Genomic DNA, 25,026 nt, shown 5'->3' on the forward strand with positions numbered 1-25,026 from the left:
TACAGCAACGCCTCTCCCCTCTCCCCCGCAAACCTGAACATCTAAGCAAGAAACAGTCATTGCTGACTTTGCACATTTTAACTTTGAATGTTGACACTGGGGCAGGGATCCAAGTGGATCCCCTTCTCCCCAGCTCCCGTCGTCCTGCCCCTGGCCACGGGCTGGGCGTGGCTGTTGTTACTGAGAACACAGTGAGAGGGTTTGCCCTCCACGTTCTCCTCCCCTTGGGCTTGGGCAAACCCGCTTTCCAAGGTGTCTGAATCGAGAGAGCACCAGCTCCCAAGCACTTCTAACATTCTGGGGAAATAAACGTTTCTAGGCATGAAAACATGCACCATTCCGGAGCTTATTGGGTTCCCTGCTTTCCATAGTCCTTCTTCCTCTGCCAACAGGCCTGGGAACATCTAAAAGGCTCTCCAAGTGGGTGGGGCTTAACGAGCGAGCTATGATGCCAGGGACTCAACACCAGCTGGTGCCAGGGAGGCCGGATTCCAGGCTGAGCAACCCCCAGGCCTGTGCTCGCCTGGGTTCAAGTCGGGGCAGGAACAAGCCTGCAGGAAGCATCGGGCAACGGGGGAAGCTGCCGTGCGAGGTGTCCACAAGCCTCCACACTTCTTGGCCTTTGACCGCCTGGCTGTGTGATCTGGGACAGGTCACTTGTCTTCTCTGAGCGTTCCACCGAAAATCCTTTCATAAGGATGCCAGCTACCATTTATACCTACTTTGTGCCAGGCATGGTGCCGGGGAGCTTCGGTTTTAACCCCCACGACAGTGCTCACACAATATTATCAAAGATGAGGGGACGAGCCCAGAGAGGGTAGGTCACTTGCCCAAAGTTGCACAGAGCTGGGCAGCCAGGGTTCCAGACACACTCTGGCTCCAAAGACCACTGCCTCCGCCCGGGATCTGGTCCCTCGGGGAGAAGTGGAAGCTGGAGAAGCTCTTCCACCCCAAACGTTTCCCTGGTGTCTCCCCCAGACGCCCCCTCCCGGTCCCAGGCCCTGCTTTGGGAAGTGCAGTGGTTAGGGAAAGCTGATGAATACCTTCCTCAAATTCAACCCAGAAGTTTCGCACGAAAAGTACGAGGCGGCGCATCCCTCTGTGGGAGGGATGGCTTTCTACGCTGCCCAGGGCTCCTCCTGACACTGGGGCAGGGATCCAAGTGGGTCTCGGGGGCCGGCCGCACCTCACTCACCTCCAGGACAGGCCTCGGTACTGCGTAAACACATCCAGGACGTTCCCGGGTGAGGACCCGGCCCCGTTGCCTGCCTGAAGGGAGCAACACGGCGGTGAGTGTCCCTGTCTGCTGGCCGGAAGCCCGCACCTTGCTCTGCTCAGGACGCCTGGGCCCTCTCTCGAACCCAGAGTCCGGACAGCTCCTGTCTCAGAGCCGAGCGGCCACTCCTGCTGGGACCCCGGGCCGTCCGCCGCTCGGCGCACCCCGAGCAGCCCTGCCCGGGCCAAGCAGGTGCCCCTGGTCTAGCCAGGTGCTCGAGGATGAGGACACGTGTCGGGGCCTGTTTTCTTCATTTAAAAAAGTTGTGAGATCTGGCGTGAAGGAAGCGTATCACCATTCTTCTATATGGCGGTGCCTCACCCAGACGGCGGAAAGGTGTCCGTGCGCCTACCCCTAGGCCGACGGAAGAGCAGGGTCTTTTACCACCACCATGGGGACCCTCTCGGCAGGCGGACGTCCCTCGCCTAAAGCTGCTGCTTCTGAGCAAGGTCATGCCCGAGGGCACACGGAAGGCTCCCCGGCAGCCTGGGGAGGAGGGCGGGCCTCCAGGAGAGCGCCCCACCCCCAACCCCAAGGGTCCCTGCTCTGGTGCCCAAGTCCTCTGCTGCTGCAGGTTATGTCGCCCTCAGTGAGGCCTCCCCAGGGAATCCCGAACAGGCTGGGATTCCTGGGGACTCCTTCTTCCCAGAGCTGTGGTCGGCAAACTGAGGCTCATGAGCCACATGCGGCTCTTTGGCCCCTTGAGTGTGGCTCTTCCACAAAATACCACAGCTTGGGCCAGTCTATTTTGAAGAAGTGGTGATAGAAGAAGTTTAAGTTTAAAAAATTTGACTCTCCAAAGAAATTTCAATCCTTGTCCTGTTGCTATTTGGCTCTGTGGACTAATGAGTTTGCCGACCACTGTCCCAGAGCCTCTTCAAGGAGCCATGGGGGGTGGAGGTGACACCAGGCCATACCTGGCCGGTGGAGGTGGGGTAAGCAGTGCTGAGAACCAGCCTGCCCATCCTTCCTGAGGGCTATTAGCCGTAGGCCACTGGGGTGAAGGGCCACTGAGGGGTCAGGAGGAGACAGTCCTGGGATGGGGTCCGGCCCCGCCAGCACTCACAAGCCAAGTGGCTGGGGTCACTGACAGCCTCACCCAGCGTTGCAGTCTTCATCGGTTGAGTTTAAGAAGAGTCGGACTTGAGGGGATTTTGTGGAAGAGATCGAGTGAGATAATATCTCTGGGAACAGGCCACAGGCAGGGAAGGTGCCCGCTGGCCTTTGGGGGACACTTGGCTGGACCAGATGCTGGCCACACGGTAATGAGCCGCTATTGAGTAGAAGCTCCTGTAGGGGAACCTCAGGAGAACCTGCGCTGGCTTTCAGGGACAGCTCTTTGTAGGGCCTGGGAGTCACGGGGAGAAGCTGCAGAGAGGGGCCTGTCTTCTCCTGACCCATTTCCTCACCCCCAGACTCCCCATCAGACTGCTCCTGTCTCATCATCTCTCTGCCCCTCCCTCAGCTTTGCCACGTGGACAGACAAAGCCCCAGGTCTCTGAGGAACGGCCGCTCTGCGGGTGGGGGACCCGATCCAGTTCCGTTGTGCGACCTGGGCTGGGTCACTTCCGCCCCAGATGCTCCCTCTGGGATCCCCCGACTTCCTGCTCTCTCCTTCGTCCCAGTGTAGGAAGAAGAATGAATGGGGAGTGCAGAGTGTAGGTGGGAAAACCAGATGGGCAAGGAACGCCGGGTTCCAGGGAGCACGGGGATGTAGAGGGACTGGCGATCGGGACCCGAGATGGCAACACTTGAGAGCCAGGGGTGAGGCTTTCTCTCCCATTGCCCCATGACCCCAGGCCAGGCCCTACCTGCTCCTTCCCCTCCCCTCCACAGTCAGGGTCACTCACCGTGAGGGAGTCGCCCAGGGCTGCGATCACCTTGATGTCCGAGGGCTTCAGCCTGTGAACTGAGAACCAAGTGGGAGTGAATGGAAGATCGGGGTTCCTGCCTCCCGGGAACCTGGGGCGCAAGTCTGCTTTCCACAGCAGTTCAGCTAGGACACAGAGAGTCCGGGCCCGTCCTTGCCAGGAGGGTCAGCAACAGCAGGTCCTCCGGGGGCACCTGGATACAGGGCGCGGGGCTGGAGGTGGCCCTGCTTGCAGGGGGGAGTCTGCTGGCTTTTGAGGAAACCTGAGGCCACAGGTGAGCATCATCCTCAGGGCACGAAGTGGCCCCAGCATGGGGACGAGGGAAGGAACTCTGGTGGACTCACGGCCAACACAGACTCTGTTCTAGGATCTGGTCACATTCAGGGCAAAGACTCCTATCATCCTGCTAAAAAGAGTAGCTCAGTTTCTCTACAGTGAAGAGGGGAAATGCTTTCATACCGCCATTTTCTAAAATTGCGGTGAGATTCTTACAACATAAAATCAACCACTTTAGTCAACAATTCAGTGGCATTTAGTGCTACTGTCACAATGGTGCTCAACCACCACCTCTATCGCGTTCCCAAACATTTTCCTCTCAAAGGAGACCTGGCCCCTTCGCAGTCACTCCCCATCGCTCCTTTCCCCCAGCTCCTAGCAACCACTAGCCTGCTTCCTGTCTCTGGATTTGCCTCTTGAGGACATTTCCTACAAATGGCATCATACGACATGCGGCCATGTGTGTCTGGTCCTTCCACTTTGCATGTTCTCAGGGTTTGCCCATGTTATAGCATATGTCAGTGCCTCGTTCCTTTTCACAGCTGAATAATATTCTATTGCATGGACACACCATATTTTGTTTGTCCATCTGTCCATCATTTGAAGGACTTACATTTGGGTTTGTTTTCACCTTCTGGTGATTGTAAACAGTGCTGCTATGAACATTCATGTACAAGTGTCTATTTGAAAGCCTGTTTTCCATTATTTTGGATATATATCTAGGAGTGGAATTGGTGAGTTAAGTGGCCTCAAGAACCTCATGGGCTGAGGAGGAAACGGGAAACAGCCATGGTTACAACTGATAGGCTGGTAAATGTAATAGCTGAGAGGTATGAAGTGATAGGAAGTGCTGGAGCTGAAGGAGGATTGACCTCTAGGGGTGTGGGGGTGGTTCTGAGCAGGCTTCATGGAGAAAGTGGTGTTTGAACTAAGCCTCAGGACATTATGAGATGAGATGGAGAGAGAGCCAGGCAGGCGATGGAAAGCATACAGGATGGATGTGGTATGGTATGGCCTGGGATGCCTATGAAGAACACATAGTTGTACGGTTTGGTTAAGGGATGGGTATGGAAGACTAACAAAAATAATGTTGGAAAGTAGATTAGGGCCACAGGCCTTTTATGCCTGGCAAACATGAATTTTGCTAACCAGGGTTCATATGGGAAGTATGACAATTAATATGTAATAGTACAAGAGTAAATTCTGTATTTTGCACACTCACACCTGTAGACCTACTTATGCCCCACCCTATATGTATACAGACTAACTTGCATGGGTATACCTGCCACTATATTTATCTACCCCTTCACCTTATACACATAGGAATGCGAATCCAAGTGCATGTTGGAAACCACACCTAAGATTCTTTCTGCCTTGTGTAGCTCTGTCCTTTCAGATCACAAGCCTCACTTCCTCCTACCCCCAATATCTCCCGTTCCCCTAGAGTGCCTTGTCCCACAGTCATGCTGACTTTGCCATAGCTCCACATTCTTCTTAGATGAGCCTCCCTCCTCATCTCTGGTAGTGCAAGGCCGAGCTACATCATCAAACAGCCTTCAGGCCTTCGGAGAAGTCTAACAGCATTTGTGCCAGGGAGGGGCCCAGTTCCCGAGGGAAGAAGCCCATCCTTTCAGCAGCCATTGCTTAAAACGGATGAACCGAAATGCATGTGCAAGGAGGCTTTCTCGACAGCTCTTCTTTGGCAGGCCACTTTATAAATACACAGTGACACCCAGGAAAAAGATGCTTTTGACACAGCTGGACAACCTAAAGCCCACTTCACTCATCAACATCCCAATCGTGGCTGTGTCATTACACCTCTGGAGGAAGCAACATCAACACTCGGTATCCCCATGTTTTGTTTCCTTCCATGGCGACATCTTGTCTACCTGACTGACGTCTGTGTTGTCTGCAGATGGGGACCTGCCACCCCCGAGGAATCACTCTCATGATAGAAGTACAAGTCCCTGCCTCTTCCCACGACAGCAGGCAAACTAACACGTACACCGTTGTGAACGTGCGTATGCAGAATATATAGGCTCACGGTCCTCAAATGTGAGCAGGCATCGACCATCTGGAGAGCTTGTTAAAACACAGATGGTTGGTCCCCACCCTCAGAGTCTCTGATTTGGTAGGTCTGCGGTGTGCCCAAGGATATGTGGTTAGAAGAAACAATATCAAATCACAAAGCCAGCTGCACACATTAGCGGGGCTGAGCCTAAGAACTTCAAAACGACCTCTTCCTCAAAGAAACCAGAAGGTTGATTTTTAACTCCTGTTGATGAGAGTTAATCACCATATTCTTGTTGCCGTAATGGGTAACACAGTGAATTCTGTGAAACTCTAAAGGAAAAAGGTTAGGGGAAACCCTTGGGGTGACACCTGTGGAAGAAATGGATATATTTGCATCAAAATCACATTATCATTTGATCAAGAGGCAGCTGAAACCAACCATTCCTGTCTCCAAAATTTATAGCAGACAGAAAATACACATTCATATGCATGCATACATATGTGTGTGTATATACACACGTGTAGACAGATTAATTTATGTGTGATAGGGGAGGGGGTTTCTCCTGTTGGTCATCCTAAAGGATTTCCTGTAAGAGATAAGAAACCAAATGAGCCAAGGCTAGATGGGAGGCGTTTGACTTATCTGGGATTTTATTAAGATGGAGTCCAACACGTATCATCGGTTTCATATCTGTAGACCTTGATTTGAGCTTTGTTAATAGCATCATGTACGACACAGACACAGCCTGGAAACACAGCAAGCACTTTAGCAATGGCTCTCCTTGGGAAAAGAACTATTTAAAGATAAGATTATGTTTGTGCGGACTGATTAGCTAAGCATTATCTGGTACAAATTGTGCAGCACCTTGGAAGGAATTGATAAACACATCATTAGCTCATCAAGATTTCTTCAGAGGGGCCCTCTTATCAGAAGGCCATCAGAATGATGAGGAAATACGATGAATAGCAAGGAAAGGGTAGGCAAGAGTGAAGAATCAGGGAAACTACCCTCTTTACATGAAGAGTTACACCCAGGAGAAAGGCTTGGCACTTTGGAGTTTTGTCTTGTGAAATCCAACAACTTAACCAAGTGGAGCAATTTCAGAAACAAAAGCTCTCTGATTTTGGGGACCTATGTAAAGACTTCAATGGTGGTAAACTGCTGGAATAAGAGGGGTCCTTGTTTACTGCCTTTGAAGTGCTTCAGTGTGAGTTTATATAAAACATGTGCCTCGCACATAGTAGGAGCTCCAAGAAAAGTGTTAAGGTCAATGCCAGACTAAGAAAGGGGCTCTGTGTCAGGGATCTGACAGCTCTCCAAGCCTAAAATGATGGAAACTACAGGGAAGGGAAACACTTATTTATCCAGATGTCTCGGGGTGAGTTTGAACTTGCCAAGCAGGCTGGTCTCACCTAGGCACATGCAGGCTGTTCCTCCCTGAGGGGCATCATGACTTCCTGGTCACAGGCTAGATTAAGTAGCAAGAGCCAGAGCAGCGGGTGGCTAACCAAACAGCATCAGGGTCTCCACTGGACATGACAGTACTGGTCCCAATGAAGGGAAAGCCTTAGGGACCACTCAGTGCTGTGCCCTGGGGTGTTTTTCACATCAGCTTTTGTGTACAGGCAGTCCTCGGGTTACTTTACGTTGTCATCTCCCATATATATATATAAAGGTCCGTCATTTCGACCTGTGTACATATGTGCTTTATGCTTTTTATTATTTATTTACCACAAGTAAAGGTCAGGAATTGTTCTCTCTCTTTTAAATTCTTTTTACTGTCTCACTTCATTACTGCTGTGTATGTGCCCCATGTGAGTGATGTTGGTGCTTATATAGGTGGGTTCTGACTTAAGGCGAAACGTTACGTAGGAACGGATTTCCGACGTAACCCGAGGACCTACTGTAGCTCATTTTAGCCAAATGGGTAGAATAAATAATATCAGGGACTCAGAAAGGAATCAATGGCTTAAATGAATGAACGGTTCTGAATCATACTGTTGGTGACAGTGGCATATAATGAGCTTTGTGGATCCCCATTTTCAAATACACTGGTTTTTATTTTATTTTATTTTTATTGATTTCAGAGAGGAAGGGTGAGGGAGAGAGAGAGAAACAATCAATGAAGAGAGAGACTCATTGAAGGGCCGCTTCCTGCACACCCCACACTGGGGATCAAGCCCATATCCCGGGCATGTGCTCTGACCAGGAATTGAACCGTGACCTCCTGGTTCATAGGTTGTCACTCAACCACTGATCCATGCCAGCTGCGCCAAATACTATAAGTTTTCTCCCTGCACAGAATTTGAAGCTTGATTTTAACTTCAAAAGACAGCCAATGAGCCATGTCCCTCTGGTTCCTTATCATTGCCACTCTTTTGTTTGCAAAATGCGACTCCTTTTCTCACTAGGAAAACCTTAACCCAGCTACCAGGCCCCAACACTTTTTCTCTCAGTTATTCCAACTATGATAGGGACAGGGTCGTGGAATAATGTAAAATGATGCAAGTATTTATGAAGTTGTGAAGCCCACAGGAGATAGTGCCTAGCAAACTGCACAGGTGAGCGGACTGGGAGGAAAAAGGCTTGCATCCATTCATTCATTTATCCATCCACCCGTTGGCTACCAAATTCCAATTGGTTATAAAAATTACATCAATCCTATACATCTCACTGAAGCCCATAGACCAGTGGAAGAGGTTTATCTCCTGTGGGCTCCCATGGAATGAGGGTGAGGCTGCCAGGAGCTCTGGCTGGCCTGTTGAGGAAAGCAGTATCCTATTGGGAACCATCACCTTTGGTTAGCTAGGTGTTGTCTCTGGGTTGGGTTGAAAGAAAAAAAAAAAAGCAAGGGGCGGGGGGGTGCTAAGAAAGGTTTCTGAAAATTACTCTGAGGGCAAAACAGTTATTTTATAAGAAAAATGGTTTGAACGGGAGATACTTTGGTCGTCAAATTGCGGCTCGAGAACCACATGCGGCTCTTTGACCCCTTGAGTGTGGCTCTTCCACAAAATATCATGGCCTGGGTGAGTCTATTTTAAAGAAGTAGCATTAGAAGTTTAAGTTTAAAAAATTTGGCTCTCCAAAGAAATTTCAATCGTTGTCCTGTTGGTATTTGGCTCTGTTGACTAGTGAGTTTGCTGACCACTGGTCTAGTAGGCTTGAAGGTCTTTTTCTATTCTGAGAAGTTGTTGATTTGCTGAATTAGAAATATTCAATAATTCAGATTAGTTCAGCAAACATGTATGGGTCCTTACCAGGTCCTGAGTCATTGGGAATATAAAGATAAGATAACCTGTTATAAATATGTATCAGATGCCTTCATCTTGATTAGAAATTGCAAATGTGATCTCTAGAAAAGTGAACGACCTCACCAGAAAGATGATCATTATCAAGGGAAAATAATGATGTGGCCCTGTGCTAAGTCCATTTGCCTACTCCATTGTAAGTCACACACATGCTTAAAATGTCCAGTCATAGGCCATGCACAGCACTGAAGTGTGTTTTTCATTATGGGCCAGTTAGCAGTGGTCATTTGCCTAAATAGGGACCCAGTACTGATCTGTGAGCGCTGCCCCACCCTCCTGCCCCGCTGCCTGGGGAGTGTTTCCGCACCATGCCCGCTTGGTTAGAGCAAGCCAGCCTAAATCTGCCCATCTGCTTATCCAAACAGCCCCTATCACCAGCATATCTCAGATCTCAAGGCCCGGAGATGTCTGGCACTTACACATTCAAGTGCCAGTGAATACCAATCTCTGGGGTCAGGGCATGAGGAGGAGGCTCAGATTTTATGTGGCTTTTAGATGCTGAGATATGCGCTCATGGATTGGTTGGTTATCACTGTCATGACAGGAGCATAATCTAAGCAGATTGCAAAAACACTTTGTAGATCATTCTTGCAGAGTGATAAGATTAATGAGAGGACGGATAGCATTTCACTGTAAGGACTATGGCTATTAAAACATGGATATTCCTCCTCTCCTCTGCTCTCTCTATACATAGACACATAAATAGCAACTGTGAGGTTTTGCTATAGGAGGGCCTACATATGAAGCTAATAACTTATTTCTACTGCTAAAAATCCTGCTAATAAACTAACCAAGAGAAGTGCGTTGTCACCAACTGTATGAGGGGAAAGTCAAAGACTAAAAGAGCGAGAGCGAGAGCGAGAGAGAGAGAGAGAGAGAGAGAGAGAGAGAGAGAATGTAACTCAACCACCTATTCCCTTATTCTGCATTATAGAACTAGAGCTAGTTATACACTAAAGTTTGTGGGAGATTTGGCTTAAATAGAGTGCATAGGGTCGAGACATGTGTGGGAGGTAGGCTAATAGCCAGACATTTATTTGTTCTACTAAACAATCAGCAAAAAGAGGCAACCTGACTAAAGATTTACATCCCTTAATAAGGAACATTATAAACTGATGAACAAAAAGATAGATACAGAGACAGTAAAGAAACAAACAGACTGTCAAATTACAGCGGGGAGGGTAGGGAGATCTGGGGAAGATAAGAGATCAACCGAAGGACTTGTATGCATGCATATAAGCATAACCAATGGAGGAAAAACTATGGGGAGGGAGGGCATGTTTGGGAATGGGAGGGGGGAGGGTTGGGGATTGGTAAGGTATGTACACATATAATATCTTAATAAAAAAAAAAGTTCTCAAAAAAAAATTTTTTTCATCCCTGAGATTTCTGTAGACACTGCGGCCTCTCCAGACTTAATTGTCTATCCTGCTGGACACGCAGGAGGCACTCAACAAGCATCTCAACAATGAATGAGCAAGTGAACAAGTCAATGAACCATTGAGTCACCCTCCAGGACCCCATCTCACTGCTGCAGAAATGTTCCGGGGCTGGTGTTTGGAGTTGCCTGGGTCACCATATACCCCCCCGCCCCCAACTCCCACCTGTGAGTTCCCATAGTCACACACACAGCCATCACTCCCAGACTGGCAGGCCGGAGCAGAAGGCTCGGCCCTTAGGCAGCCCTTCTGTGGCAAGGTCTCTGCCTAGAACATTCCATGACTTTCATTTTCATATCCAACAACATTTTAGAAATAGCAGCAGTAAAAATAGCACATTTGTAAGACAGCTTTCCTGTTCTGTGTGGGGTTTGAGTGTGTGTCCTGCACGTCGCTCTGACTGGGACTGTGGTCTAGTTACTTCTCTTTCTGCTTCCAGGTATATTTGCTTTTTGGAGAGCAAATCACCTTATCAAGGCTTGATGGCAGGGACAATAACATGAGCTCTGCAGAATATGGTCTGGCACGCGGTTAATGCTTAATAAATGCTTTCTGATCGTATTATATCACATCACATTAGAACATATCATATCTTATCACATCCCATCCCATCATATCTTATTTCAGTTAAAGAATAATCAAACACAGGCATGAACTTACAAATATACAGGCATACTTCAGGGATATTGCGAGTATGGGTCCAGGGCACCACAATAAAGGGAGTGTCGCAATAAAGTGAGTCATCATCTCTTTTGCTGGGGGAGGGTATTGCCTTCAATTATGTGACAAATGCAACATCTGTGAGGCGCAATAAAAGAAGGCATGCCTGCACATGCAGAGCTATTGCTACTGTCCTTGAAAAACCTCCTGGGTGTACCTCAGGCTGTGTGCAAAGCCCTTGTGACTCTACGGGTGCCCTTACTCTGACGAGTCCAGGCCTCCCACGAGCTCACAGATCACTTGATTCAAGCGTGTACCTGAGGTGGGAATCTTGTTGGAGGGATCCATGGGCGGGCACCTGAATTCCGATGCATCTCTCACCTGAAACAAGACAGAGAAATAGGAGAAATGGGACACGTTGAAATTGGGTGAGGCGTGGGGTCTCTAAAATTGGAAAATATTTTTTAAAAAAATAGCAACCCAACCATCTTTTAAGATTTCTTCCTCTCATTCAACACACAGATTCAGGTGCCCACAGCATCTTCTCCGAATGCTTCCAAACCTGTCCCCTCTTCTCTGGTCCCTCCACCTCAGCTGACGTCCAGGCCTGGTTCTTCTTGCCTGGACCACTGCAGTATTCACAGCATCACCACTTCAGGCCCCTGGCTTCCTTCCCAGCTTCTTGGGGGACCTCTCTCTCTCAACCTAATACAATCAGACCACTCCCCTGCCCAAATTCTCAGAGAAAACAGCACTCTTTTAAAAGTCTGTTTTGGGTATTGCTACAGCCCCAAAGCCGAGAACAGTACACAGTAGATGCTCATAAATATTTGCTGAATAGTAAATACATTTCTACTCTGATTAATATCAACACAAAGCCCATCCTTAGCATGGTCTACGCAGTCCCAGTCATTCAAAACCCTAAGAATTGAGCTAATGCTCTGCACTCTCCATGCCTCCATCTCTTTGCACAAGCTCTTACCTCTACTCTCCCTTTTCCTCTCCTTCCCTCCATTTCCCCACATTCCCATCTGCCTGGTTTAACCTCAGGCATCCTTCAGGGCTGAGGTCGTGGGGACTCTCTGGGAAGTCTTCTTTCCTCCTCTCCTGCCTCAGTTAGCTGCTCCCTGAAAGCTCCACGGAAACTTTGATTCCAGAACGTCTTCCCTTGTGCAATAGTCCTGCTTGGCTCCACTAGACCGAGTCCCTTAGGACCAGCAAATATTTTATTGATGTTTTTGCCTCCCATGCCTGGTATCCACCCATTCCACCCACCCACCCATTTAGTCACTCAACAAATAATGATTAGATACCTACTCTGGGTTCTTGCTCTCACCGACCTTGAGTCCTAGAGGCGTAGAGCAGGTAGGTAATCAATAACTGTAACCTGCAGGAATGTATCTCTCCCTGTCATCATATGAAAACAATGGCAGCACGGAATGCATAACTCTAGCATGCCGATCCTATCACACATGCTTTATACTTATCATTTGTTATGATTTCAAAACAACTCCAGGAGGTAGGGCTATGACTTTCATCGCTTCCCATATCCAAATAAACAAGGCACAGAGAAGTTCATTAGCTCGTCCAGTGACACAGAGCCTGCAAGTGCAAAAGCCTGTACTGGAACTCAGAGCCAGTTCTCTGCCCTCAGATTGTCCTCATTGCTGTGGTGACAGTTAGAAGGTGCAGGACAAGTGGATGTGCAAGAGAGTCTTCCACACTGTGCTTCTCAGGCCCCGGCCATCAGCACTGCCTCCACCACCAGGAGTAACCCTCTCCCTCTTTTATACAGTAAGGAGGCAGTGATGGCACGAGGCCAAATTTGATGTAACCCGTATCAGTTCCCAGTGCCCAAAGAAGGTGGACATCAGCCTGCAAGTGTCTCGGCTGCTCAGAGCAGTGCAGGTGCCCTATCTAATCTGACAGAGAGGATCAGAGTCATGAGATGAGCAATAAGAAGGACATGAGTAAGTGTGAGGTGGCCCTTGAAGTGGGAGCCGATATCAGAGGCCTGTTTGGCTGCAGATTTTGCTACATTTCTCAGCTTTTCCTGTTGATTTTCTCTTCTGATGAAGGCCTCGGATGAATTTAAAGTGATGAATGAAACAGAGGCATGGGTACAGGGAACAGACTGACAGCTGTCAGAGGGTAGGGGTTGGGAGACTAGATGAAAGAAGGTGAAGAGATTAAGCAAACACACACACACACACACACACACACACAAACACACATCACACAGATGTAGACAACAGTGTGAGAATAGCCAGAGGGAAAGGAGGTAGGGGCAGTGGAGGTGGCCAAGGAGGGGGAAATGGGGCCGAAGAGAGACTTTGCTTGGGGTGATGGGCAGACCACACAGTGTGAAGGTGATGTTTTGTTAAGTCGTACACTGGATTGCTGAAACCTGTATGGTTTTGTGAACCAATATCATTCCAATAAACAAACAAGACTGCAGAATTGTTATTTTCTTAATTGCATTTTCTTAATCCTCAGAGATTGGGTTTCCAGGCTAGTCCTCAGTGTTTGGCTCAAATAAACACTCATAAAAGCTTCCTGTTAAAAACAAAGGGGCTTGTCCTAGATTGGGGAAGGGCCTGAAGAGCCTTGCTTTACAGCAGGACAGACAGGGGCAGGCAGTGCCGACACCCAACCTTCCCCCCCACCCCCCCTCCGCCCCAGCCCCAGCCCCAGGGAGCTGCAGGACGCTGGCTGGCAGGCTGCTCTCGAGGCAGAGACTGAGGGAAAACATCCTTCAAGCACCAAGGAGACAGCCACACCCCTGACCATCACCCATCCAGCCTGCCCTTGGGGTGCCAGGACGTTTCCGCAGGCTCAGCCAGCGGTATGGCCCCTGGCTCATTTGCATGAGTGTCAACCATAGAACACCTCTCTGTACCTCAGGCTTCTCACGGGGCTTTGGCGGCCAGGACAGGTAGTTGCTGTTGTTATAGGTGAACAGATATGGCTTTTCCTGCAGAGAAAAGCAATGCGTTGTAACCAGGACTCAGACATCTGCACCCTTTAACCATCAGGCTGTGTCACCCACAATGCCTCTGGCCAGCTTGGAGCATTCACACCATCCCTTCAATGAAAGTCATTCTCTGGCTTTTCCTCTCTGTGCTGCCTATGAGGTCCCTGAAGGAGCCCATTCACGCTTTAAGATTCCCCATTGGCCATAGCTGGCATCTCGGGCTCTCTACCTGTAGGTCACGCTACCAGCAAAGTACGTATGCTTCCATGAGAGAAGAACTTAGTTGTAAGCATCCTGGCAGCCAGAGCAAAGAGGGAAACAGGGTGAATTACACTGTTCGTATGGCCTCGCACCAAAAACTTAACACTTCACCCAGAAAGCCAAAACCTGGACCACCATTAAATGGCAAAAGGAATTCTACCCATTTCTGGTTTTCCCTCATTCATTCATTCATTCATTCACTCAGTCATTCATTCAGGAGCATTACATACATGCCTATTACATATCTGGCACATGGTGAAGAAACCCATCTTCCCATTTGGGACACGTGGGGTCAGGTGAGATACGGCCTTGCCCCTATGCCCTCCCCCTGGGTGGAAGGGGCCATAACATCATGAAGACAGCTCAGTTCTGCCACAATAGCTATGTTTGGTAAACCTTCGTGTGCCAAGTATGCAAACAAACCCCGAACAGACCCAAACTCGAAAGCGGCCAACACCTCGGCCAGGTGAGACCCCACCTCACAGCAAAGCCCAGTTGGTGGCCCCATCTCTCTGCCTATTCAGCGAGAGGTTTCCTCTCTCCCAGGCCTCCCCTACCTGAGACGGACACTTCATGGGCCAGCTCTCCTTGGCACTGAGCAGCTCATCTTTCTGTCCTGCGGGCTCCATCTAGGAAAGAGGGCGATCTTTAGAACAGAAGGTGATGCTCGGCCAGCGGCAGCATTCCAGGTGCTACCAAGAAAGACTTGTCCGTCCAGCGTTCCTCCGAGTTGACCCTGGATGCGGTATCATGTCACCTGGGAACACGTGAGAAATGCAAGTGTCCTCCCAACCCCTACCCCAGACCTATGGAGCCGAAACCCTGGGGTCCAGCTCTCTGCATTCTAGCATGTCCTTCGGGCGATTCTGACATATGCTCAAGCTGAGCCCACTGCGAGCAAGGAGTCACTGACTCCTGGCCCCCCTCTCCCCCGAGATCACAGGAGAAGCTGAGCACCAGGGAGGCTGGGCCAGGACAAGGACATTGGGGTCCTCGATCCAACTCATCGGCTCTCGGCTTCCCATGTCTCTTGATTTGGGAATGGGTGATGGTGGCATCAGCTCTGACACAGGCAGCTACTTCTTAAACAATAACCAAAGTCTAACAACCAGACGAAGCGTGCACAGTGTCCCGGCAGGTACAGGCATCAAAGGGGAGAGAGGAGAATGAAGGCTGCTGAAGGACTTGATGTGGGAGCAGTGTTGTACAGTTCCCGTTGTTATTTGTCAATGCCCTGGCTGCTAGCCCGCCTCTCACACATGCCTCATTATACGTCCATAAACACATAGAAACGCAGCGGCGTCGAGAGCGCACGGTTTCCTCCTGCAGGAGCCGTCTTCTCCCACAGGAGGGCTACTCCCCGCAGGTGCTAGGCTCCAGGGACACCGTAGGCCCTTGACCTGACGGGACATAGGGTCAGGAGGCTACAGGACGGAGCACCCTGCCTGCCTCAGCCACAGCTCTGCCAGCCTCCACTCGGCTTCTGGCCATATCTCGTCCCAGGATCTGTGCCCACTAAGCAAGAAGCAGGAGGAGAACTTGAACTCTTCTAGGGGCTGGCTCTTCACCCAAAAGGGCAGAGTCCGATAAGAGGGTGCAATTAACCTTTCGGAAAAGGAGTGGCCTCCCTCCCCTGGGGGAGGAACTGCGGTCCCTTCTTCCAGCTTCATTCTGAGGGGAGGACCGCCCACAGGGGTCAGCCTGCTCCGAACACAGGTGTCCAGTGGGCCCAGGGTGGTGGCCAGGTGTCCAGCTGGCCTGCTTTCTTCTTTCCAATCTCTCAAACACTTAATCAATAACGGAGTCTGGAAAGGAACATGGGAATAGCCACATCTTCATAATTCTAGTAGAATGAACACAGCAGAGTCATGGGACTCACTCAAAAAACAGCCAGAAGACGCCCCAAGGGAAACCCCTCCCTCTTCCCTGGCATGGAGCAGGAGCCCTGAGGACTCTCGGTGGGAAATGCCTGATTTGAAGAGAACGGGGCAACTGCTCCCTCAGGAAAGCCCGTGCCTCTCCTCGGGCCCTGTGACATCTGCTGTCACACTGAGCGGGAGACCCTCCACCCCCCGTGCCCCTCTCACCCTCGTCCTCGCCTCTCTCACAAGGGGTTAAAGGATGCGTGTGTGCCTGTTTAAATGGACAGGATGTCACCTGGGCTCAGTAAAGGCGTTGCCACTACTGCCACCATCACCAGATGACACTCAGTGGCAGGATGAAGGGAGAAGGAGAGAGAAGGAGGAGGGAGGAGGAAGGAGGAGGGAGAAGGGGTCCTCCCTCCCTGTCTGCTCTCCCCAGCTTCTCTCTGTCTGGCCTTCTGAGGGCTTCCTTTGTTCCCAGGACCTCCTTGTCCTGTTTCCTGTCCTGTCAGACCAGCTTCCACTGTCTCTCGGCATGCATTTGGCTTTTGTGTTTCTCTAGATCCTTTGCTCACAAAGGCCTTGGCCTGGGCATACCGGCCTGTCCTCCTCTGCCACCTCTCACAAGCCCCACCACCATGGGGCTCTCCTGACCGCTTGCTCTGTCACTTTGGGTGCCCAGTCCAGCATCATTGCTGGCTGAGTTCAAGTCTACTCTTGTCCCTCTGAGGCTCCTGACCCTTCCAACTGGGCTGGGTGATGGCCAAGACTGTTTGGTGTGTCTTTGTGTCTGCTTTGGCCCCAGCACAGGGAACACGGTAGGTTCTCTCTCGTTGCCTGGGAGACAGGTGGCGTGGGAGGGGAAGGAGGTAGTTTGGGCTGAGCTGGAATAGTCGGCCCTTCTGTCCAGAGAGAGGGCGGCGGGAGGGCGGCCCTGCCAGAGGGGGCAGGTTCGCTTCCTCTGCCTCCACAGGAGATGAACAGCAGGTGGTCCCCTCGGAGATATTCCACCCAAGGGCCAGGCCCACCGACAAAGAAAGCAAATGCCTTCTGTAAGGAGAGTGAGACTCCATGGACAAGGGCTGCAGGGGCCGGTCCCGCCCCCGCCCGCTCGCTCGCTGCTGGTGATACTCAGCAGAGCACTTAGTAGAAAAGATGGAGAAAACATTTTCTAATCCAAGGTAGAAGAAAAACAAGTTCCTGTCACTGGAATTCTAAAAATAGTGTAGCTTGGATAGGGAAAAAATAGGAAGAAAAATAAACGGCAAAATCAGGTGCCTGTCTGGTACCAAGGCTCGAAGTTTTGACATTTCATCCCACCCACCAGGCAGCCCTGGGGGGCCTAGGAGGTGGGGAAACCAGGCACAGTTACGTGAGGAGCACCAACACGCGTCCAATATGCGCTGTGGGCCACGAGTGAGGTGCACACAGGCCAGGTCCCGGCCAGTGTTAGAATCTGGGTTTTTTTTGTTTTGTTTTGTTTTAATATACTTTGTTGATTTTTTACAGAGAGGAAGAGAGAGGGAATAGAGAGTTAGAAACATCGATGAGAGAGAATCATCGATCAGCTGCCTCCTCCACAACCCCTACTGGGGATGTGCCCGCAACCAAGGTACATGCCCTTGACCGGAATCGAACCTGGGACCTTTCAGTCCGCAGACCGATGCTCTATCCACTCAGCTAAACAGATTTCCGCAGGATCTGGGTTTTGCAGAAAGGAAGGGGAGACGCTCAATTCACACAACCTGTGAGAGATGGCATTAGGATTTGACCCAGGTCTCCATCGCTCGAAAGTCCGTGCTCAGCCCAGGTGCCACCCTGGGCCATGAAATCGCGTGCTGGTGTTGAAATGTCACGTGGTGGAAAGCTGGCCTGGATCTCTGTGTGAGATGGCCCCTAGGCCCCACTGCAAGTGCATCTCCTCACACACTCCCAGGACATTCGGCCTCTGCACGCTGCCAGGGCTGTGCCCTTGCTCTAGGAAGAGGCAGTGAAACTCCCTGGTGGGCAGAGCTAGCCATGCCCAGATGTGGGAAGGATCCCTGGTGGCCTGGCATCATTGCTCTGGGACCTGCCAGCATCCCGCAGTCCCTCTATCAAAGCAGTGGAGAGGGTGGGTGTGGTGGTGGAGGCCCTGCCCCTCCTTAGGCCAATCCCCGGGCTGGCCCCGCAGCCCCAGGAACCCCTCCCAACTCACCATGATGTTCCAGAGATTCAAGGCGAGGGTGCTGGGATCCTGGTGTGGCCACTTCCCCTGAAAGAGAACCACATGAGAGCGCCTGGGCCCCAAGGACGGGAGGGCTTGCCACGCCCTGGAGCTGTCCCTGGCAGAGATGGGGTGGCCCTGCTCTGTCCAGACTTCTCCTCTCAACCTCTCCACAGCAGCAATGGCAGCCACATGGGACTGCTGTCGGGGGTCAGGCATGGAGGTGAGGCCTGCAGGAGCGGGCCAAACCCTCACCATCACGGCTTCTCCACACCTGAGCCCAACAGCAGGAGCAGTGTGACAGAAAGGGATTTCTGTGTGGTCTGAGTGGCAGGGGGTTTGGGAACAAATATACCTCCTCCTTTTTTTTTTCCCTCCTTCTTTGAAAAAAAAAAAAAAAAAAATATATATATATATATATATATATATATATATTTTTTTTTTTTTTATTGATTTCAGAGAGGAAGGGAGAAGGAGAGAGATCGAAACATCAATGATGAGAGAGAATCACTGATCGGCTGCCTCCTGCAGGCCCCACACTGGGAATCGAGCCCACCATGCCAGCTAGGTCCTTCTCCTTCTTTTAAATAATCATTTAGACAGTTTAAACCCAGCCAGTGTGGCTCAGTGGTTGAGCATTGACCTATAAGCCAGGAGGTCACGGTTTGATTCCTGGCCAGGGCACATGCCTGGGTTGCTTGTCTGGGTTTAAGTCCGGGGGTGGGGGGCACAACTCCAACAGGCAGGAGCCAGGAGCCTGGAGGGGGGACTGTCCCGGGCACACAGTACGTCAGAGAGACCCTACTGACCACGTGCAGACCCACCCCATGCTCATGGTCTAGGCACCCCACTGGGAGAAGGGGTATTTGCCCAGTGACCTGGGGGCAGTAGGGTCAACTCAAGCCACCCTTCCTCCAGGGGTGGAGGCAGAGAGCCTGCAGCGGGGGGAGGGTGCCCTGTGCCCTAAAATTCTCTCCTAGGGTCACACAGCCGAGAGGGACTGAGGGCTTCCTGAGTCCCTCACACCTGTTCACTCATGCCACCACCCAAGAGGGCGGGGACAGCAACAGTGGCCCCGACTTCACAGCTGGAGCCGGGCAGAGTTCCGACAGCTTGCCCAGGTCACACAGCTGGCCCGTGTCAGAGCCGGGAGCCTTCCGCTCAAGCCCAAGCTCTGTGCCCCTGGCCACTCTGCCTCCAAGAGCCTGCCTCGGGGCTCTCCAACCCCATGGGGAAGTCGGCCAGCATTTCCCCCTGAGAGCGCCTGTCCTGGGCTCAGTGGGTCCCACCTGGGCAGGAGAAGGAGAGGGAGAGGGAGAAGGAGGGGGTGCACGCCTGGTTGCTCACAGTCCCCCTCACTCACCGAGCGTGGGGACAGGGCCTCCTCGTAGAAGAAGGGCTGGAACACCACCGAGAAGGACTCCTGCTCGTTGTACCTGCTGGAGGCCAGGAGGCGGTCCCAGCTGTCCTGGAGGGGAGAGCGGAGTGTGGGCGCCAGGAGCACAGCGAGGCCCCGCCGGCCCGCCTCGCCCCCCCAGGAGCTCCCAGCAGCCCTCAGCCATGAGCAGCACATGCCACACGCTTTCTGAGTTCATCCCACAGACAGAGCCGAACTCTATTCCCTGGAGCTCACGGAGGAGGGGCAGCCGGGCACGCAGCGAGGGTGCCATGCTCTGCGAAGGGCTAGTTCGATAGAGAGACGTGCCGTTAACTGTACAGAACGTGTCGCCTCTGGAGAGAAGGGCCACAGGGCTTCACGCATAACTTTCTGCTCAAGCCAAAGACCTTGTGTGAACATGTCAACAGGAAGTGTGTTTGAGCTGTTTGCTGGCAGGCTTGGTAGCCTCCACGGAGCCATCCTCACCCTCTGGGGGTCTCATCTCTAAACCAGCGGCCCACTTTCAGGGCCTCTGAGTCGCCTGGGGCTGTGGGCTGGGGTATGGGCCCAGCCTGGGCACACCCGGGTCAGCAGCCACAGTGCAGTTGTAGGCACACTAGGTGATAATGACCCAAATCCTTTCTGGATGACTCTGCCCAGTCCTTCACTAGCGAGGGAACCACCGCCGCTAGTATTGTCTCCACTTTACATGAGGAAAAATCTAGTCACACCCGGAGTGAACCGAGAGCAGCTCTCTGTTCCTGACTCCGTGGGAGAAGGGGGATTTACACCCTAACCGTCCCTGCCACCCTGTTCTCCTCCATGACGGCCCCTGAGAGCCGCCAGCCTCCCCGAGGGGCTCACCTGGTAGGACCACTGTGCCACCACCCGGGACATCTTCGAGGTGTCCTCCGAGCAACTGCAGGGCTCTGCTGCGAGGCTGCAGGGAGAATAAGCCAGAATGAAGCTCTGATCATGGGCTTGGCCGCTGTGGGGGAGTGAGGGGGCTGGGGCCTGGCTGCTCGGGGAGTGGGAAGGAGAAGCTGCGGTCTCAGGGGTGCGCTGTGACCTGGCTCCCGCCGTTCCCCCATCGGGTGGGGAAGGGAGGAAGGGAGGTGGAGACATTCCCCCCTCACTCCATCTCCGGAGGCACCGCCCTCCCTGCCTCCTCACCACACACCCACCTCCACGTCTCCCTCCCGACTCCCTGCTCTTTCTCTTCACCTCCCCTTTCTGCTCAGACTGTCCTCTCCTCTCCATTGCCCCCACCCCCAGCTGTCCCTACCCTGACTCTCGCCACGTGAACTTCTTTTCTGAGTACAAAGCCAGAAATCTCAGGATCCGGGGGTCAAGGAGTTTACATTCTATGACAAATCTCAGACCTACATGCCAATCACATTCTGTGAAGACAAAGTACATTTAGGCTAAGTTTTCTTCCTTTCCAGTTTCTACAAGTGTCACTTCTTGGCTTATGGATATTTTCCCAAACCTGCTTTGTAAACTCTCAGGTCATTCTAGTGGGGGCAGGCCATCTGACTAAATCCTCAAGGGAGATTTAGTGTGTAGTGACATAGTGACATGCCCCACCCAGCTCCTGGCACCTGGCAGCTCCTCCACAGATGCTGGTCCCATCCCGCTCCCTCTTTACCTGAGCTGGGTCCCGTGGTGCCGCGGAGAGCCGCCCGCAGTCTCAGAGAGGTCCACCAGGTTCACAAATGCTCTGGGGACCTAAGAGGAAATGGGGGTTGGTGGTGGGAGGAGAAGATGCGGTCATCATCGCTGCCCAGGGTCTTCCCTGGAGCCCTAGGTGTGAGCCCATTGGGGGTCTGGCTAGCGTGGTGGGCCTCTATGGGAGAAGTTTGGTTGGGGTTGGTCCAAAGCTGCCAGCCCTGCTGGTGATGCAGAAACGTGGCATTCACCACCCTCATGGCGGGCAGGGCACTGTCCCACCAGGTGTCAGCGAGGAAGCAGGACAGGACCATGCTGGTGACGGGACTCCGGACCCTCCGCCACAGGGACGCTGACTCCCAGGAGTCAGACCCACAGAGCTTGCCCATCACGGTCCCTCCACAGAGGGAAGCCCTGGGGGGGTCTCAGGGACCTCCCGCCTCACTGTCCCTCACTGTTCAGGAGAGAGGGGGGTCAATGAGCTTCAGGGAGGAGCTGTGCGTTCTCCTCTTCCTGCCCAGGAGTCTGCTGGAGATATCTTTTGCAAGAATTGAGGGCGCTAAAACCAACCCAGGTTTTTATTCCAAGTCTCCTCCAGACCCTTCCCCTAGTCTTGCTCTCCCTCCTGGGAGGTCTGCCACTAGCTTTCTCTCAACCCATGGAGGCAGTTCGAGTAACCAGGATCTTCCCTGCCAGTCCCCAGCCCTCCGAAGGGCAGTGCCCTCTATCCTGCAGAAGGCAGACACCAGGCAGCTCAGGGGCGTGGTCCATGAAGGGGGAGAGGGGGCACCCAGAGCCTCACCTCCTGCAGCAGGTAGTCCAGCATCCTGGTCAGCTTAGCCATGCTGCCTGTCACGTGCTTGTGCTGGGAGAGGAGACACGTGCTGAGTGTGGGCAGGGCCAGGGAACATGGGGCCAAGGATGCCTAGACTCAGGCCGCCCTGTCCCTTCCCCTCCTCACCCTTCACTCTCAGCGGAGATGACAGTGACCAGGGCCCTACAAACTAGATGCCCATTTCCCACACACAAACGGTAGAGTTTCCAGAGCTCCCGGGTTTTTGTCCATTCTGACTTCCCCCGCCCATCATCCGCTGGGACAAAATCAAACGCCCCCGAGTGAGAAGTTCCATGTCAGGAAAGGGCAAGCTCAAGGTCAAAGAGACGCTACAGCTCGCATTGCATCATGGGATGGGAGATAGGAGACAGGACTTACTCCCATAGGGCGAACACAATTACCCTTGGGTTTAAGGTCCCAGATGGGCCTTGAAACTTCCACATGGCATTCTTTCATCAGACCTCTCCCTGCCACATCCACCGGAGTAAGAGTATTTAAAAACACCCTTTTCCCACTAATGCCCTGCAGGTGATGAAAGTAAATACACAAATGAGAGCACTCTGAAAACAGACCCTGGTTTACCTCTTCAGGGTAAAAAAAAAAAACAACAACAAAAACACAAGACAAACAAACAAAAAAATAAAACACACCAAATAAAAATAAACTTGACGAGACAAATTGCTAAGCCGCCTGTAGATCAGCTGTCCCCCGAAGGAAGACAAGGCAGGCCCAGGAGCTGTTCTGCCCCCCGGGGGAACGCAGGCGGTGATGCTGGAGACAGCTGCCAATCACCCGCGCTGTGACCGCACTAGACTCTCTCCCCACCCAAGTCCCCAGGCAGGCGGGAGGCCACGGGCGGGAGCTTGGCCTCCGGAAGCCAGTTGAGCCCGCTCTGTGGCCGTAGCCAGAGATAAAGCCTGCTGTCTCCTTTTCCTCAGGCGGCGGGAATCTTTCTCTGAACATGACCATGAGCATCTCACTTTTCCTTCTGCAGAGCCTGGGGACCTCTGGGTGGAAAGGCCCTCGCTGCCCACACTCAGGGCCTCGAGCCTCCACAGGGAACCTGGGGGTCCCTGCGTGCTTCTCCCCGCCAAGGTGCTTATCCATGGCTGCAGAACGAGCGGGGCCCACTGGTCCCTCGGATGCTGGATGCTTGTCCCCTGGGCACCAACTGTCCCTGTTCCTTAATGGAACACAGCAAACTCTTACAGACATGCCCCTCGTCTGTAAGGTCACACACATAATAAACTCCCCCTTGAACCCAAAGTCAGGAAAAAGCTTGTTTTTCCACATGAAAGGACACATTTTTGTGTGTATCTTGCTTTCACAGTCAGAAGAATGCTTCAGTCAAAAGGTAGAAACACTTTTACGTTTCCTGAAGCCTCCTGCCACAGTGCCCTCCCAATGCCGACCAAACCCTGCTTCTAAAGGCATTTGCAACAAATGAATGATAGATTTTTTGCACTGTCGTTGGCTTTGTTTTTTCTTCTTCATGTTTTTCTCTTCTTTTAACTGATTTTTCTTCCATCTTACTCATTCACAAAACTAGATTTTAACCTGAGAGCAGTAAAGAGTCCAGACCCTGTAAGTGTCTGTTTCACTGCAATGGGCTAGGCCAGTGGTTGTAAAACTGCAATTCTAGAGTCACATCAGGCTCTTTAGTCCCTTGAGTGTGGCTCTTCCACAAAATACCACGGCCTGGGCAAGTCAATTTTGAAGACATGGCATTAGAAGAAGTTTAAGTTTAAAAAATGTGGCTCTCCAAAGAAATTTCAATCATCCTGTTGATATTTGGCTCTGCTGACTAATGAGTTTGCCGACCACTGTCCTAGATAGTCACCTACTAGAAATAAAAATAATGCAGTCACATAGTTCATGTCCTGCATCCAGGAAAGCTAAGGAGCCTGGAGGATGGTCTACGGGAATTAACAGTAGGCTTCCCAGTTCAAGAGATGATGACAAGAGTGCACATCCTGCTTTATTTCCTAAATTCCATACTTAAATGACATCAGAGTTAAGAGAGGCAAAACAATTTTTAACTAGGGGGTTGATTTTTCTCAATTGTATAATGATCATTGACTCAGCTTATCTATAACTCAATTTCCTTTACTTGATATCAAAGATGGTAAAATATCTTTCCCTGTACATGTTTCCTTGAATCCTTAGGTATCCATCTATCCATCTACCCACCCATCCAAATCCTGAAATACTACCCTGTTTCCCCGAAAATAAGACAGTGTCTTATATTAATTTTTTTTCTCCCATAGTTGCGCTAGGTCTTATTTTCAGGGGATGTCTTATTTTCGGTTAAACACGACAGTAGGTGCCATCAGACCCAGCCCAGGTGTAGATTAGTTCATTCACTCTGCCCCCACCCTGGCATTTGCAATCCCTCTGACCCCCAGCCTGTGGGTTACCTGTTGGGTGGAGGGACACAGGTGACACTGGCTTGTGTCACTGAAGAACACATTGATTAGCTTCCAGTCATTTTGAAAGTCAAGTTGCTGAAGGAAAAGGCAACAGCATCAAAAAGCGATAGTGGTAAGACCTGATACCAAAAGGGCTTTCTTTTCATATCTTTCAATTTCACACCCACACCCCCATAAAATCTTTTTTTTTTTTTTTCAAAAAGAGAATTATATGGTGGGAAACTCAAATTGTATAACTGATTAAGAGGGCAATTTGGCAAAATATAGTTAAAAGACTTTTAAGGGCATACTCTTTGATTCAACAATTCCATTTCCCAAAACATATTGTAAAGAAATAAGAATTCAGGAAAGATTGAGCTGCAACGATGAAGCCTGTTTATAACAGTAAAAAAGCAGAAATATAAGTGTCTAACATAGGGGATTGAGGTGCAGATTGTTAAACACTCATAAGATGAAACACTGTGTTACCCTAGCTGGTTTGGTTTGGCTCAGTGGATAGAGCATCTGCCTGAGAACTGAAGTGTCCTGGGTTTGATTCTAGTCAAGGTCACACGCCTGGGTTGCGGGCT

General features: G+C 51.3%; 1 protein-coding gene across 1 annotated transcript in view; it reads right to left on the minus strand.

Annotated features, from left to right (window-relative positions):
* Positions 1 to 25,026, minus strand: part of PLB1 (phospholipase B1) — an 87,849-nt gene that overhangs the window by 62,439 nt on the left and 384 nt on the right. The window contains exons 2-12 of the mRNA XM_084900207.1: positions 24,446 to 24,532; positions 21,996 to 22,058; positions 21,174 to 21,253; positions 20,390 to 20,465; positions 19,511 to 19,615; positions 18,139 to 18,195; positions 14,637 to 14,708; positions 13,744 to 13,818; positions 11,162 to 11,225; positions 3,127 to 3,185; positions 1,196 to 1,269 (exon numbers count right to left, since the gene is read on the minus strand). Of these exons, the coding sequence (XP_084756333.1) occupies positions 1,196 to 1,269; positions 3,127 to 3,185; positions 11,162 to 11,225; positions 13,744 to 13,818; positions 14,637 to 14,708; positions 18,139 to 18,195; positions 19,511 to 19,615; positions 20,390 to 20,465; positions 21,174 to 21,253; positions 21,996 to 22,058; positions 24,446 to 24,532 (812 nt within the window). The remainder of the gene's footprint in view (positions 1 to 1,195; positions 1,270 to 3,126; positions 3,186 to 11,161; positions 11,226 to 13,743; positions 13,819 to 14,636; positions 14,709 to 18,138; positions 18,196 to 19,510; positions 19,616 to 20,389; positions 20,466 to 21,173; positions 21,254 to 21,995; positions 22,059 to 24,445; positions 24,533 to 25,026) is intronic.

The sequence above is a fragment of the Pipistrellus hanaki genome, assembly GCF_964339955.1.
Source record: "Pipistrellus hanaki genome assembly, chromosome: 12".
Classification (NCBI taxonomy): Eukaryota; Metazoa; Chordata; class Mammalia; order Chiroptera; family Vespertilionidae; genus Pipistrellus; species Pipistrellus hanaki.